Source organism: Lagopus leucura, unplaced genomic scaffold, assembly GCF_019238085.1.
Source record: "Lagopus leucura isolate 7727_CA_CO unplaced genomic scaffold, USGS_WTPT01 Super-Scaffold_100026, whole genome shotgun sequence".
In the NCBI taxonomy this organism is placed as follows: domain Eukaryota; kingdom Metazoa; phylum Chordata; class Aves; order Galliformes; family Phasianidae; genus Lagopus; species Lagopus leucura.
The window spans coordinates 5,675,862-5,692,735 of NW_024962277.1; the positions used below are offsets into that span (position 1 = coordinate 5,675,862).

General features: G+C 40.5%; 1 protein-coding gene and 1 long non-coding RNA gene across 6 annotated transcripts in view; both read right to left on the reverse strand.

Annotated features, from left to right (window-relative positions):
- Positions 1–7,895, reverse strand: part of LOC122184931 — a 28,242-nt gene extending 20,347 nt beyond the window's left edge. The window contains exon 1 of the long non-coding RNA XR_006180678.1: positions 7,431–7,895. This is a non-coding gene — a long non-coding RNA (uncharacterized LOC122184931). The remainder of the gene's footprint in view (positions 1–7,430) is intronic.
- A 613-nt stretch (positions 7,896–8,508) lies between these two features.
- Positions 8,509–16,874, reverse strand: part of FBLN2 (fibulin 2) — a 98,790-nt gene continuing 90,424 nt past the window's right edge. For all 5 annotated transcript variants that reach the window (XM_042880403.1, XM_042880404.1, XM_042880405.1 and 2 more), the window contains exons 15-17: positions 16,045–16,173; positions 12,444–12,567; positions 8,509–11,419 (exon numbers count right to left, since the gene is read on the reverse strand). In XM_042880403.1, the coding sequence (XP_042736337.1) occupies positions 11,062–11,419; positions 12,444–12,567; positions 16,045–16,173 (611 nt within the window). In that variant the 3' untranslated portion in view covers positions 8,509–11,061. The remainder of the gene's footprint in view (positions 11,420–12,443; positions 12,568–16,044; positions 16,174–16,874) is intronic.

The window sequence follows — 16,874 nt, forward strand, 5'->3', positions numbered from 1 at the left end:
GGAGACTAGGCCTTTTGGCAAGCACAGCAACACACATGCTCACGCTCCTTGGCCTCACTCTGCCAGTGAGAAGTGGCCTGAATACAGATACAGCTTTTACCCACTGAAATTCATTTATACACTGCTAAGATGCATGGTGACCCCAGCAATAAAGAAAATGAGGCCCAAGAAATCCACGTTCTGGGCTAGCCTCCATCTCAGCAGCATACCAGCAGTGCCATCTTCCAAGAGGAAGGGACAAAGCCACAGATCAGGGCAACGATGCCTGCATCTAATGAAGATCACAATTTTCTCCCAGGCACAAATGGAAAAGATGCAATCTCTTGGCCACAGCTGCTACCTGAGACAGCCCAATCTTTAACAACCCACTCTCAATGTGCAGTCACATCACAAATGCTAGCCATGCTTGCGTATTCATCGCCAGCAAGAAATCCACCCACTCTTCTGGCTCCTTTCTTCAACATTATGTCAGTCTGCTATAAGCCAGTGAAGCCAGCTAGCTCTCTGCTCAAAGCCCTACGCTCATATAATCTAAAATAGTCCTTCCTTCTGTTCTTGCCAGCTTTCAGCAAGGGGGAAATCTTGCTTCTTACATTTTTTTTATTTTTATTTTTTTTTAAAGCCAGCCACATGCCACACCGCAATGACTTCATCAAAGTCTACACACTAATCTTGCCAACCCATTTGCTGGCAAGTGCATCTGCTGAACCATGGTAAGCCTCAGCACTTAAAATTTGATGGATTTCATTCCTTGCAGCAATGTCTCAAAATGGGGCTTTCCAATTCTACATAGTGGAAAGTCTCCAAGAGCACATCTCCCCTGTCTTTCAGTATCCAGCACACAGACCAAGCACACAGAAACGGGGCTCGCTGTGCAGATCAGATGGTCATAGCACAACAAATGGACTGGCCTGGAGGTGGGCTACTTCCCCAACTGCTACTCATTAGAAGTAGGTAATGAACCATACAGTTTATTGTTTTAAGGTCCTTAAGATGTTATACCATTAAAGCTAGTTTTAAATGTTTATTGTGCCTGTTAGCTAATCATTAGCTGACAACACGAGTAGGATAACTGCAACCGGTTCAGTCATGGCTTTTACCAATTGCACTTAGAAGAAAGCCTTGGTTTTGTGGAACTTTATTTTTTTTGTGGGTGATCCCCTGTTTATTTTTCTTTTTAAGTGGTTCTTCCATTTATTCCCTCCCTTCGACAAACTGATTATAGGATCTTGGCCTTTTCTTCTGAGTTGGATAGTTTGTTGTTTGCTGGAACAAGAAGAGAGGACAGTAGGACTTCTTTTAGGGAGCTCAAAAATCCTCTTTTAGTATAGTCTAGAAAATGAAGATCAAATCAGAGCATCTCCAATATTTCTAGGAGTTTTTACATGTACTACACATCTTAAGATGACTAAATACTGTTCAAGCAAACGGAGGTGTCTACAAAAAGAAAAAAATGTAAATTTTATTTAACATAGGAAATCCTTTCATCTCAGCATTGAATTGAAATGTGAGAGTTATTGAAGATGTCAGCATTTCTGCAGTAACGGTGATTGTGAATCATCAAGGAAGAGGACTCAGAACTGCACATAGCCTATCCAGCACCTTCAGACATAGGCTGCACTTCTGAGCTAACTGCCCCAGCCCAAGTTTCCTCTGGGAACCTCAGAACTCCAAGCACTGCGGTGAGCTCCTGGACCTCTGCCACAAAGCACAAAATATTCTTGGCATCAGCAATAAGGGCACTTGTTCCAAATAAGGAGAAATCTAGAAACTGGTTTGTCTCAGCACCCTTGGAGCCAAGCAAACCTAGTCAAAACTCATGGAGACGGACATGGGAAGGAAAAAAGAAAAAACAGAAGGGCCCATATGAAGCAATACAGTGAACTTATGACTGTCTGTCTAGCCGGTAACCACAGATCTCATTAAGGAGCAACAGTGATGAAATACATTGACAGCAAGCACAAAAATCTGATGAAAGACCTTGAAATGTTTATGCTGATACAACATTTCAGTTTCACATTCCACACAAGATTTTAAAATAATAGCAGTGCCAGAAAACAGAAGAATCATCTTAAAGTTTTGACTCGAAAGAAAGAAAAAAAAATCCTGGCTGCCCAGTTTTCCAGTAATGCCTGTTTTGCAGGACAGGTTAAAGAAGTGGTTCAACTTGCTTGCAAGACAAACCAGAGGTGGAGTTACACACTTCATCAGGCTGCAGCATGGCCAAAACCTTGACTTAGAGTTTGGAGAAACAAGGTCCAGGGGAGCCCCTGGCAGCCAGCAGCAGAGCTGCACAGGTGGATGTGGCACAGCCTCATTTTACACCATGGAGAAAACCAGCCCACCACATTCACAGTTACTACACAAGTATTTACCAACAAGATACTGATGTGCAGAGAAAGAACAATTTAACATCTTGAAAACAAGAACTAAAAAAATACACATGGGGAGCTCACGTGCAGTTTCAACTCCAAACAATTATTACTGAATCTGACTTGCCCCCATTCTATTTCCTCTCTGCTTTGAACAACTAATGGTCCAAGAAAAGCAATCAGCAGAAGAAAAACATATTCTCTCTATCTTCGAACTGCTGTGACAAGTTTAAATGCATCATTTTCTGTGTTCTCATAAAGCATATTTCTTCAGTGGCTAAGATAAAAAATAAGGAGAAAAACAGTAGGAGAAGGTAGGGAGGAAACTATTATTTTATTAAGTAACTAGATCAGTGTTAGAAGAAAGTGAGCCTGCCCACAAATCTTTACATTATTGATTTTCAAAAGAAAGCTGCAGTACAACTGAGATAATAAAATACCTTGATTTGCATTTGAAAATGGCAATCCCTGCCTGCAATATAGCAATTTACAAAATAATTCAGTTAGTGTAATGGCAAAAACCACTGACAAGAGGCAAGTTCAGGAAAACAGTGACTTCAGGTAACAACTAGTCTTGGACTTTTTTTTCCCCCCTCAAAATCTTCCAGTGTCAACAGGTAAAGAAAATAAATCATCCCATCAGCCCTTCACTTTCTATGACCAGTTCAATCATTACCATGCAACTACTTTCCCTGAAACGTGTCTCCACTTCAGCTGTTCAAGACTGTCAGCTATATCACCATTAAAACGAGAAGCAAAAATGAGAATAAAAATAACCAGGTCCATATCCACAACATGCCTTGAACTGAGTGAAGGGCCTGAACATCGTGCCAGACACTACCATGGCTGTGCCCACTGCCCTTCGCCAAGTTAACTGATAGAAGAGGTGATGCTTAGGGACATAAGCTGAAGAATTCAAAACCATCAAAAACTTTTACATAGAAAACATGTAAGAACAAGTATATAACATTAAACACCACATTTGATTTCTTCAACAAGTGCACTCAAAAAAAAAATTAATAAAAAGGAAAAATAAGTCATTATTTATTAATGATTTCCCAGGGCACTCGTTCAACATCATGTTCTCTGGTAATTCCCAGCAGCATCCAGAACAGCTGCCTTCAAACCTGCCACATTGCAGAGTTTAAAACTATAGTGTAATTTAAATTGCTATTCTTCAGATTCTGGACTAGCAGATCAATAGCACTGCTGTGAAACTAGCAAGCTGCTAACAATGGTGCAGTCTCTAAGCAATCAATGAAGAAAAGGTAGATGTGTTTTTGAATGATTGTGGTTTTGAACTTTTTATAGGGACAGATAGAGGAAAAATGCCTCCTACAATAGGGGGAAACCAAGAAAACTATAGGATGCAACTGCAGAAGGGAAGAGAGGCTGCAAGTGGAATTCATAAATGGAAGAGATGAAGATTGCTGCTGATTTAGAAACACAAAATACAGTGTGGAAGTCCAGAGATCTCTACAAACAGGCAGACTGTGGGCACTGCTAAGTAGGGACTTCTGCAGTCCTGAGCGGGTAAGCTTCATTTGTGCAAAGCAACTCAAGCCTCTAGGCTTGCTAGGCAGGGGGGTTGGAACTACATGATCCTTGGGGTCCCTTCCAACCTGCGTGATTCTGTGATTCTCTCTGCACTGCATGCTGAAGACTTGGGCTCTATTTAAGTGACACACACATTTCCAGCACAACATACCTACAGCAGAGATGGGGAACACTTTGTACCTCCTTTTCTCTAAACACTTATCAATCAAAACAACTAAACAACAATAACAAACCAATCCAAACCAGCAGCCCACACTCTCTTCATACAGAATAAAGGACTAATGGAAAGGTTGGAGAAGTCTTATACTGTGTGATTAATGCTAGTTGTCAGTTTTTTTTTTTTTTAAAAAGCATCTTTCCACCTCTTCCCAACTTACAAGTAAAAAGAGTCTTTAAAGAGTTGCATGGAGTAACCATAATCAAATACAGTCATCACTACCGTATGCGTCAGAATCCCTCAGATGTAATTCATGCAACACAACAGGCATCTGTCATGTACGTACCTCCCTTCCTCTCCTCAGAGAGAAAATTAAGTTGTGATTAAAGCTCTGACTTCGCTTAACTTTCACTTCAGTGGAGCTCTGCATCAACAGCTACAGAGAATATTGGTCATTATATACTTCTTTGTTTTTTAAATCAATAACTTTTCTTATGATGTCCTTATTTTCAAGGTAACTGAATTTTTTCATTGTTGTTTTGAATTTATTAGTACTACCCAAATTAGCAGAAGATGGCTAGTGGTACATGGCATAAAAACTCTTGTGACCCCACTTGATCTCACCCCTTCCATCTCTGGCATCTGCTACACAAGACTTTCTGATCACCAGGAAGAAGGAATCAGCAGAATTTATGCCAGTCTTTAACCTTGGAATAATATCTATATGACCACAACATACACAGTTGATACCACTGTTACAGAGTAAAGCAAGAGGGTTTATTTTATAACTCTTGTATTGAATGCAAGAACTTCTGGAGGCTGTAACTAAGTGCAATAGATTTGCATCCAGTTACCCACTTGGACAGAGCCCAGAACAGATTCTGGATTTTCTGTGTCCCAGTCAAGTACTCAAGCCTTTCCAATTAATGGGATCACTTGCATCAGTAACTGCTGATTTTGTATAAATAAGAACGCAGACTCTTGCATGTGCAAGTCCAGTTTGGAGAACCATCATCTAATATATGGGAAGATACAGGAGAGCGTGTGCTATAGAAAAACTCACTCTACAAATACAACTCCTGTTACAGACTCCCCTGAACTGCAAATTCAAGTGCTATGCTGATTTCAGAAATCCTTGACAATCACGACTGAGTTCCACACTTGTGCCCTCCCAACTCCAGTGATACCAAACATGAGTTACTACAGAATTACATTTTGCTCTCATCAATACCACAGCACATTCACATTAATTTACATTAGGCAGTACAATATATTGGTTATAATACTGTATACTTGGCCTAATTAGAAAAACATCTGAAGTGTAGAACATGGTTATTGTGACACATAGCTGATGATTACACTGATGGCCAGTCACAGCCCCCCTCCCTACCCGCAGTAGGTATTTGAGACAGCATTGTATATTTACTCCAGAATTATACTCTTGTACATTAGACACTCTGAAGCTGTATGAAATACTGCTGGTCAATGTGAAAGCTATTTCTCAAAGGTACACCTGAAAGATAATAAGATTAATTGTAACAGTTCTCTGCAGCAGTTAAGATTAACTAGGATTATTCTTTTATAAGCCTGTGAAGGACATTGGTAAGAAGAGAGTGAACTTCACATTCACTGCAGCAGCTCAACATTCTATCTTAACTGCAGAACACAAAAAGTTCCCTATGGCAGCAAGGGAAGACATGTTTCAATCTACCCTGAAATGCATTTGGGAGTTGAGCTTTGCCATCCCAACTTAATGAGGGAACATCTTCACTTTCAAGGTGCAGTGACCAGTATCTATTGGGTATTACAGCTACAGTCAGATGTGGCCTGTTCTGTCTCATAGTTATAACAAGGATCTCTCACTTCTATGACTTTTATCCTTTGCTTAGAGAATTTACTTTGCCATTGCTAACAAAAGCAAACTTTTCATCATGATACGTTGCCTAGAAAGATGTGTGCTTGTCAACCCCATATCACTCTTTACGTATTTGTTCAAATTCCCAAAATGGCAGCACTCTACTCCAAACATACTTCATTCTAAGATTATCAGCCTTTTTCCCAAGCTGAAAGCATTCCATGTACAACTCCTTGCCATCAGTACTTGGGAGAATCCAGAGCATGTGTCTGCAACCAGTAGTTGTATAAACACAATGAGCCAAAACCCCTGTTTGGAGCATAGCTCATTGGTGCCCACAATAACCAGAACGGCATCTCTACTCTTCCATTCTCTCAAAGCCTTAATATCTCCATTTAGCATATCTTCTCTTTAATTTAAGTGGAATCAGTTGTTGTTAGTATTTTCCACAATTACTTTCTAAAAATGATGACACAGAGAAGTTTACCACTTTGCGTGTTTTGCTATTATTCCAAAATAGAACGAGACTTCTAATTTATTGTGGGGAATTTTTGCAGTTAGCACAGTTCTTGGCTACGTCTCAGAAGACTTGTTGATGCACAAAGGATCTCCTCCCCTCCCTCCCTTCTCAGTACATAGGGCACCACACTGACATCCTTCCCTCTTCATTCCCAGCTAAAAACAGAAAATCCATAACACATGTTAGAATTTATAACCTTACTCTATCAGGAGCTTTTGCTCATGGGAAGCTAGCATTGCACCTTTCCTGAGAAGCCACATGAGCCAGGTAGGCTGAAAGACACCATTCCTCTCATGCACCAGGCAGCAATGAGCCCACAGAGCTCTGGAGCAAGGAGAAGCACCAACCTGCCATCTCTGGCAGTCCGTGTCAGGGTACATTGAACAAGAGCCCTTAAGGAACAAAAAATGAAGGACTCCTAAGCTCTGGAATGGTCCCACCCATAGATTACTATTTATAAAGCACAGGCAAATGAGAAAAAAGTGTTTTAGAAGACAAAAAGCTCAAGTCTGAGACTTTCATTTCACATGATGAAAACTGGATATAATTAAATCCTAGTTTTCAATAGCCGTTTCAAAATGAACATCTCCATCACGCAGAGAATCCTAGAAGTGGGAAGACATTTTTATTTAACCTCAGAATCTATTTTTACTCTAGCATCCTAATTCCCCCCAGCTGGAACTTTCTCTTCCTCATAGCACAAGCAGGAATAATGGAAATATGAAAAAATAGAAAACAACTGTAAAGAATAGGGAAGAAGAATCTGCAGCAGCTTCCCCCCATCCTGCAAACCAGATGAAAGCAACTTTTGCCCTTCAAAGGTCTAAAGGAAAAAAGTTACCTACCCATAAAAGGACACTGGTTTTAATCACACGCACAAGTCTTTACCTAGGACTACACAGAAACCCAGATTCATCACCACAAACATCACCAAACAACCATAAAATCTTACTTTTTTGTGTATCTTACCCTTCTTTGCTTTCCATCTTGTGCATACAGCTTCAGCACTCTCTTCTTTCTAGACACACTCTGAAAAGCAACACTTTTCAGAACACCACCACCTCCAATACCATACAAGCAAATAACAGCACAAGCACACACAGACCCAGCAGGCAAAGGAGAAATAGCCCTAGCCCAGTGCCCAGCTCCACCCAGAAGCTGATTGTAGGCAGGTGCTGGTACCAGCAAAGCACTACCAGCTGGGGACACAGAGCCAATTTGTTAGTTTCACAATGACTCCAGGCTCCCAGAGCTGTAGCAATCTACAGGTGAGCAGTGGCCCAGGTAATATCCATTAACAGGGAGCAGCTGTACCTCATCCAAAGAAGTGTGTGTGCAGGGGAGCTATCTCCTCCTCGATTGACTGCTTCTCACAGCAGAGGAATGAGGAGAAGGCTCAGGATTTCTCCTGCTCCCTGCAATATCCCCACCTTGTACTGCTAATGTTTCAAATGGGACCTTTGCAGAAGAGCACATCACGTGCCATAATATTAAAACTATTATTGCTGTTTATCCTCTATTACAGTATCAAATTCAAAAGATGATTCAAAATATAAAATCCCTAAGTTTGGAATCTTTCTCTGTCCCAACTTGCAAGAATAAAAGATACAAAGTGTTGCAGAAGTTGAACAGACCAGCAAGGCAGAGTTAGAGGCCGAGCAACACAAAGATGTAAAGAAATAAAGGCGGATAAAGTTTTGTTCATGTGATCTTGGAGCTAATAGCAGAATTTGAGTCCACTAAAATTTACAGCTGACTCTTCAGTGATGTGCAACCATACTCCTACCCACCAGTATGAACAGAACGAGAAAGGCATAAGATGAGCACTCTGATACCTGTTTTCTATATTAAACTCACAAAGGAATACTAGTACCAACTCATCAGTACCTGGAGTAATCCATATGTGTGTATTTTTACATACAAAGAGATAGGAAAATACTTCCTCCCTGGTGCAAAAAGGAAGCCATTCAAAATTCTGGCTAAAAAGCAGCTTTCTCACCCACGTACTGCTACTTACATGTTAAGAAAATTCCAGTCAAAAACACCCTTCATGTTTCAAACTGTAATTGACCCGCTCAAGTCTCCAGCACACACACAGGTTTTCATTTCTTTTTCCTTAGTTCTCAGGACTGCTGGATCACCCAAGAAATACAATCACCAAATACAAAGAGGTCATTTCATAGAGGCAGGGAGTAAATAATCTGAAAAATTAAACAGAACACCCATTGTTCAAAAAAGTCACATAAACCTCATTTCCAATCTTCCATTCTACCACCAGTCTTTTCTTTGCTTGGACCAGTTGCAACAAGCAGCCATTTCTATATGTATCAAATGCCTGCTGTACACAGTGCTAATGATGACATTTTTTAATAACATACCATTTTTCTTATAATCGTGTGCAAAGCCTTTCCTAAAACTTTCTTCATCAACTACCTGTCTATAAAATGAAAAGTCTGTGCTACAAACTGCCAGGTCCTTAATATGATTGACTGCAGTTGTTTGTAGTCAGCAGAAGGTCTCTGAGTAACAAATGCCTTGTCCGTTTGTTCTCTGACAAGAAAGGCTGTTGGTGCATGAATATCATTTACACTCAATCACATACTAATGCTGATGGAAAACTCTGGGTTTCAGTGGCTCCTATGTGTCCCACTGGGGCATGGAGAAACATATCACCACTTTACATGTATGCAGCATAATGAATCTGGAAGGCTCTCCTATTCCTTCTTACAGTTGCCTCTTCATCTTTCCAGGCCTGTAGCTGTAAGATATGCATTAATTGAGATGACAAATTGCATAAACATGTGCTTCTCTGTCAGCATTTCTTTGCTAAAAGCTTATGAAACTGGTAGCTATGGAAAACAAAAGATAGATGGAAGATCGCTTTTACAAAATTACTTTTATAGACAAAAAAAAACAAACAAACAAACAACAAAACAAACAAAAACAAACCAAGAAACTGAACGTATGCAAACGTTCAGATATCCCATATTTTACAACTGAGGAATAGCAATATTTCTTCTCTAGCAGTAAGTCTTTATGATGTGAGACACAGAAAGATTTCTGCTTTATCATCAATAAGGGAGTCTGAATTAAATAAGTAATTTACCTGGACTGGTAGAAGTTGGCCTTGGGACATAATGAACACAGTACATCTCCCCTTTCACCCTGTTGGTGGTAGTTGTAAGATTTTAAGATGTATTTCAAACAACTATTTTTACAGTATAATAGAAGTATTGATTATAGCATAAAAAGCCGTAAGATTTCTCTTTCTTTCTTTCTCTCTCTCTTTTTAAAAAAATGTTAAGTACACACCGGTCAAAATAAGAATGACTGTAGCAAAGAACAGATTATCAAAATGCAGTGTAAATATATTGTAGCTATGTTTTTCCATCAAAACATTTTACGGAGTAATTATAGCCAGAACAAAGGAAGTTCAGTGAGTTTCAACACTGGAGCTTTTTCTTTTCCCTCAGAAAAGAGACTCTCTGATGTTCATTTCTAAATTCTAACAAACACTTTGATTATACTAAGCTTTACCACATCTGGCCTTCAGCTCTGGACCTCTTCCAGTTTCCTGTGGAACTAGAGGAAATCCAACTCAAAACTTAAGTTGTGCTGTTTCTAAACGGCATAATACAAACCACCAGTTTAACTAGCATTTTCCTCTGCGTCATTTGGTAATACAACTGAAGTAATTTTCCTAAAGAACAGAAGCAACTCCCCTTTTGTTTATTTAAAATTGCAAATGATTCCTCAGCAGCACACACAGGACTTAAAATAAAGGGCAGCAGTTGATTATTTCCACATTTCCTCTTTGACTTTCCTTTAAGAATTATAATACATCTAGTCTACACATATGGTTACCTAAACACAGTGCTTTTGTGCAGAGAAGAATTCAAGAACCTATAGCAAACTATTAAGAATGGCAGTGCGAGCTTTTCCCCTGAAGCACAATATCCTCTGAAGGCCAAGGTCTTGCCAAAGTCTATCATAGGAGCAGTTCTACTAAAGCAAGGTTCAGTCATAGGCTTGTTCACTGGTGGAGTTTTCTTTTATTTATATATATTTTAAGGCAACATATTATAAAAGATGGAAGGAGGAAAACAAACCTGTAACAGGAGGTGAGTCAACTGTCAATGCATATGCACAGCCCTTGACACAGTATCTCAACAAGGAAAACTTCAGCGGCCAAACCATAAGTTTGTGTAGTAAAGAGAAACTGCTCAAGCCTTTCTTCTCCTAATGCAAAAAGCAATGCTCCTAAGTGAACATCTCTCCTCTCTAGCGTGATACCTTGCAGATGTGACTAAACCCAAAAGTAATTTCTAAGAAAAGATCCCTGCATGTAACACAATGTACGTACTGCCTTTCTAACCCTTCTTTTGCTCATTGTCAAATGATGATGTGAAGAATTACATAAGAAAGCAAAACAACAAAGAAAAAAATTAACTTAATTTACACAACCAATAAAAAAAGTTTAAAACAATGACAGAAAAATAACATAAAGGCTAGATACGTTAAATGCCAGTTCAACAATATTAAGCTTTGGTAGAACAGGTAAAGAGCATAGCACCAATAAATTCCAACGTCAATACATGCTTCAGTATGCATGAGCTGTGATGAAAATGTAAATTTTGGCAAGAAAAGTAGTGTATGTTCCCTGACGCCACAGTTTCATTTCGACATCTAACAAAAAGTCTTTAGGCTCTTTGACCTGTCGCTGAAGATAGACAATGCCCGTGTATGAGTTCAGCCTCCGGGTGCTGAAGTAGTTTTCTTCATTTCCTTTGTTGATAGTAAGGATTATGTTGTCTCCAGCATAGGCAGGCGATGGTCCAATACGGAAGATGTGCGCTGGGACCATGATGTTGGTTTGGAAGTTCAGCTGGTAATAGGTGATACGCACCGGGGTATTTTGGCAGTCCAGATAATTAAAGCAACTGATTCGTTCGCACCTCCTATGAGAAGCAAAATGAAGAACTGTCAGTGTCCATGTAATGGGTAAATCATGTATGCATTTCAGAGAACTGCAACGTCAAGGAAGTCTTCAGCCTGTGCTAGGCAAACAAAAGTCCCATCCTTCACCTGTGTAATCACCAGCTGCTTACTCTGCTTTTATAGCATCCGTAAAGAAATGGTAAATGATAAAATTGTCAGAGTACAACAGAGGAAGAAAACAATCATGGCACAACAAATATAAGCACAGAGCTTGGAGGGAGTCTAATTCATCACTGACAGCGTAAGCTTGGGGCAGTGCTCCAAGAAGATCAAAACAAGGGAAAACCAAGTCCTCAGCTTGAAAAGCTGCTAATCCTATTAGGCAGGAAAAGACTGTTTTAAGTGATAAGCAACTAAGATTTCCTACAGCAAATGCAGCTTTGCATTTCTGACGGAAAGAGATTCTCTCCAAGTTCCTCCATATTTCTGTTTCTCTTGCAACTCAACTGTTTCCCACTCTACAACCCAGGAGTTTTTTAAACTTTCCTCTGGCTTTCCAAAGTGCTGGCAGGAAATGGGCAGGGAGATGCTGGGGCTCCCATGTCTTCTTAGTGGTTTAGGAACTGGGTGCTATGGAGTCCAACAGTTCCTGAACCTGCCAGCCTTCTTATCCTACTGCCCTTCAATGTTTCAAGCATCTCTGAGGAGCTGCAACACGAATTTTAGCCAAGGAGCCCTAAAACCACTCAAGGAGTTGCAGCAGTAGATTTTTTAAAACTTAGATACAGAGTCCTTTTAGAGCTTTGGTGAGTATGGGAAAGTATGACTGAAGCTCTGGTGACTGCTGTTACAGCAGCAGGAGATAAATGGAATCTCTGGGGTCTGGAAGAAGGAAAAAGAGAAAAACTGACAATTCTGTGCATGAAAACTTTATGTGCTCCAGGGACCAAAGCAGTTTATTACAGCTCTGAGTGCTTAGAACCACTCCCACACCAAAGCACTACAGAACTCCAACATGGCTACTACTGCAGTGGCCATACTTACATATCAGACACCTTTCTGTAGTTGGAGGGGCACTCAAAGGACAGGCAGCGGAAACTGCCCTGAATGTTATAGCAAGACTCCGCAGCTGAACAGTTGTGGGTTCCTATTGCACATTCATCAATATCTGAGGAGAAGAAATCAAAGGGAAAAGACATAGTAAGTAATCACAATTTTTGGGCTATAATGTGCTTACAAGATGGACTGTGTGTGCATGAGAAGCAAGTCAGGGTTTGGTTCTGTGAGCTGAGGGCTCCCACTTCAGCTGCTTGGTTGCTGTGTCCTCAGTGATTCAGCTCACTGCCCACAGATTGGCTCTGTGAGAGCCCCAGAAGAAACACAGGATGTGAAATGCACAACAGGTAGGCTGTGTCAGGTTCACCATGTCACTTTTTGGCTTTTGTTGTTACAAGTGAAGCACATAGATTCCAATCCTGTTATAATTCATGTCTTCTGTGAGAAAAAAAAATTGCTTCCTTGACGTTATCAGTTAATAAAAGTAGTCAGTACCACTGCACATCACACACAATAAACAAGGGAGCCCACCATTCCCTTGTGCTTTTTGCAAGTCCTCTCTCTGCATTCCAAAGGCCATGGCCAGACATGGCCAGGGCTGACTTCTGCAATGGCCTAGGTTTGTTTCTTGTCTTTGCTAACATTTTTACACTTCTGTGAACCTTGCTAATCTCATTCCAAACATATCTGATGCAACATGGGGTTTAACTTCCAGTGGAGAATAACCATGAGAAAGAAAAGAGTTTTAAAACCCAGTATCTTCCTGTCTTGACACTTCCCACTGCAACAAAACAAAACATAAAAGGTTCAAATTGAACAAGAACATCTAGACAGAACCATCTGCGTTGTCATTTTCTCTCTTGGTCCTGATGCATCAGAAACTGCAGTAAGTAATGCTATAAGATAGGCTAAAAGAAACAGAATATTATAATCAGATAGTGGTAGGCTAAGGCAGCAGAAACCTTTTCAGAACAGCTAATCTGTCCATCCCCGCAGTGCTCTGTAGGATCCCCACAGCCATGTGGACTGACAATGGCTTTTAAACAGTTTCATGAGTAGTTCCATGCTCAGAGCTAGCCTATGCCTTGCAAGATGTTTCTAAATGAATGAGATGCTTGTATGGTTTGGTGTGTGAGCACAGCAATGAGCTGAATAGCTGGCAAACATCTAACTAACTAGCATTTATATGGATTAAGTTAAGATTAATGCAATTAAATTAAATATGAGGATCCCCTCTTTATAAGAAATAATGCCACAGGAGACAACAAAGAACAGTTAAAGCTCAAAGACACTTAATGGCCTAGAGCATAAATGTTGGTCCCTAAATAACACATATACCCAAGCCATGGACCTCAAAACACTGAAAACCAGACGCAATAACAGGAATCTAGCTTAAACAGAAAATATTGGCAAGGACCTCACAGTCACATTGTGTACTCCCAAATGTCTAGACAACGCACGGAGGCTTTAAAATGAAATAAATGCTAACAGACGAACCACGTGAACTGTGCAGGACTCTGCAGTTCTGCCAATTGTCACAGAGGACACAGACTCTTTGAAGGGAACCTATCACCTCCCTCTCCCCACATCGCCCCGGGATGAGAACTGATCTCATACACTGCGCTGACTGGTTTGTAAGTCTTGCAAAGAAAAGTATACAATAGGAAGTAAGAGAGAATCAAAGTAAATTAAATCCCTTGCTGATTCTCCAAAGTGCCTCTAGGTGAAAAGAAAATTTCTTCCATATTGTAATCATTGTCATGAAAACACTCACTTCACCAGTTTGGCTACGCTGCAAAATACCATACACAGTTTCTCCAAAAAGATCCATATGTCGAGATGCTTTTACATGAGACACGACTCATTTGTCTGAAAAAACAGGGTACAAAGAATGTACCACCAGTAACTCCTAGCTCAGATGATAGGCAAGTGAGGCCAAATCCTCACCTGATGGAAGCCAACATGACCTTTTTTATTATAATCCAGCTGTTATCAATTCAGACTGTTTTTCTAACCATATTTTCAGGAGGCCTCAATACCTAACCCCGCCTAGACTTGTAACTACATGCTTGCAGACCTCAGAAGTCTGTGCTGTGTGTTTATTTGTGCAAAAAAAAAATGGCAAATATCCAAGTCTTCTTTCCAGTGCCTGACAAAGTGCCAGCTTACCCAGCCGTCCACAGAGCTGCTGCACATCTGCTGAGTTCTGCAAGTAGACCAACTTCATGCTCTAAGGAGGCTGCACGTGCCAGATAGTATAGGCTCTTTGGAAATGTTTTCTGTATGTTACCATTCAACTCAGCAAGGGCAGCTCTATGTAAAAGGAGCGCTTTTCACTAAGGCTGAGCATGCAGTGAGGATTCACATGATAGACAATGCAAGTGCAATTTATATGTGTGTGTGCCAAATGTTCTTCTTCCACCTCTACGCCAGGAGCACACTGGGTATCTCTGGCTCAGGAGGGCTGTGCTGGCAGATTAAGGCAATGACTCACACCATTAGCTCTGGAACACATCCTCGTCTCCAATCTCAGTGCTGACTGAGGTGGCAACAAGCAGGCCAGCACTCAAAATTAATGGCAAACACAAAAGCCTGAAGAAAGTGACAGCTGCAGATTTTCTGGAAGGTGACTTTTACATATAAATATAAGTGCATATGGATATAACTGGAGGTGATTCTGAAGTCTTACTCAAAATCAGATTAAAAACAGTAACAGCTTGGTAAGATTCTTATTATCATTCAGTTCCTTTCTCTGGTCCAAGGCAGGTTCAAGTATGCTCATGCCATTTGTGATTTACACAGTGTAAATTCACTGCAGTTACCACCAAGAAAAGAATTTAAGCACAGGGAATACGTAACCAAATGCTATATGAAGCGTTCCTGAAAAAGTAAGAGCAGGAAATGCCTGGTAGTGAGTGTAACTGAATGCAGGAATGCGTGTAGAGTACATAGAGGTAATCAGATCTTCAATCTTCATTACAGAGTTAGTGCATCCTCTGGAAAAGGGGTATTTTTGCTTCAAAAACAGACAGCTGCACACCAGATGAAAAACATGAGGCACTCAGCATACATTTCTATGAATTTGGAGACAAGGGGTGTTGCAGGGGAGGACACATGTCAGTTACACTAATACCGAGAAACACCAACATAGTTAAGATTAGGTGGCAAACTTCACTGTGCCCACATCCCCATAACAGCTCCTACATTCACTTTCCTAGTTTTCTGGTGCAGGAAATCACAACTCACAATGAAGCCACAGATTTGCACATCTGGCACCTCCAAAAAAACAGATCTGATGAACCATGGTGCCCAGGCAAGCAACCGGATGTCTCAATTCAGGTGATGAGGTGAATTCCCATAGGAAATGATTAGCTCACATCTACAGCTAAATAGCCTCACCATTCTTCTCTAAAATAGGGGATAAATGACACTGTTAACACCAATACCTGGCAATTTTGTCAAATACTGGCATTTTAACAATGGCTAACATCCAAAATAGAGACTTGATTAAATAATCTTATGTCTCAGATCATTCTGAGGATTAAACCTTTAAGACATACTCCTTTCAGTTCCTTAAACACCTCCTTACCTCGGCAGGTTCTTCCATTTGCTGCCATGGTATATCCCTGCTCAGGACAAGCACACTGGTAACTGCCAGGAACATTCACACAGCGGAAAGTGCAAAGAATGCCCGCGCTTTGCGTGCATTCATCGATATCTGGGGAAAACGAGCAAACAAACAGCAACAAAATACAATTACAAATATGAAAAGAAAAAAAAAAACATTAGAAATCTGAAAGGAAAGGGAGTAGAATGCAAGGAAATTTGTACATCATTCATTTCTAAAATATTCTTAAAGAAAAATGCAACCATGAAGATTTGACATTGCTCTAGTATGGCCAGTGGTGCTTTTGGAAACATCAAACACTGAACTGCTCCTCGAACTCATGGAAAGGAACACTGAGTCAGGGGACATTTGGGTTTGAAAATGCCATCCCAGTACCTCAGCAATTCATCCTCCAGCATTGTTTTTGGAGCTCTCTTGTGCTTGGAAGACTGTTCACCATTTCTTAAACAGAGACTCTCTAAAGTACGTGTCAGTATTGCTAACGTTGAGAGAAAATCTAAAGCCTTCCTCACTCCATTCTGATCATTCTGCTGCTCATTCACTCCTCACCAGCAGAAGTCAGAGAAAGCCTCCATCCAGACTTGGTTGAGTGGTAGTTACAGCTGATGATACATAAGCAAACCCCTCTCCTGCCCCAAGTTTTTCAGCTGTAAGCTGTAGCCCCATGAAACAATAACATCACTGGTTGTATGGTACACTGGTACCTTCCAGCCCCAAGTGGGCATGAAAATGACTCGCAGTTACGATTTGCAGTTTCTGCAGCAGGGTGTAACTCACAATTATCCTCAGGC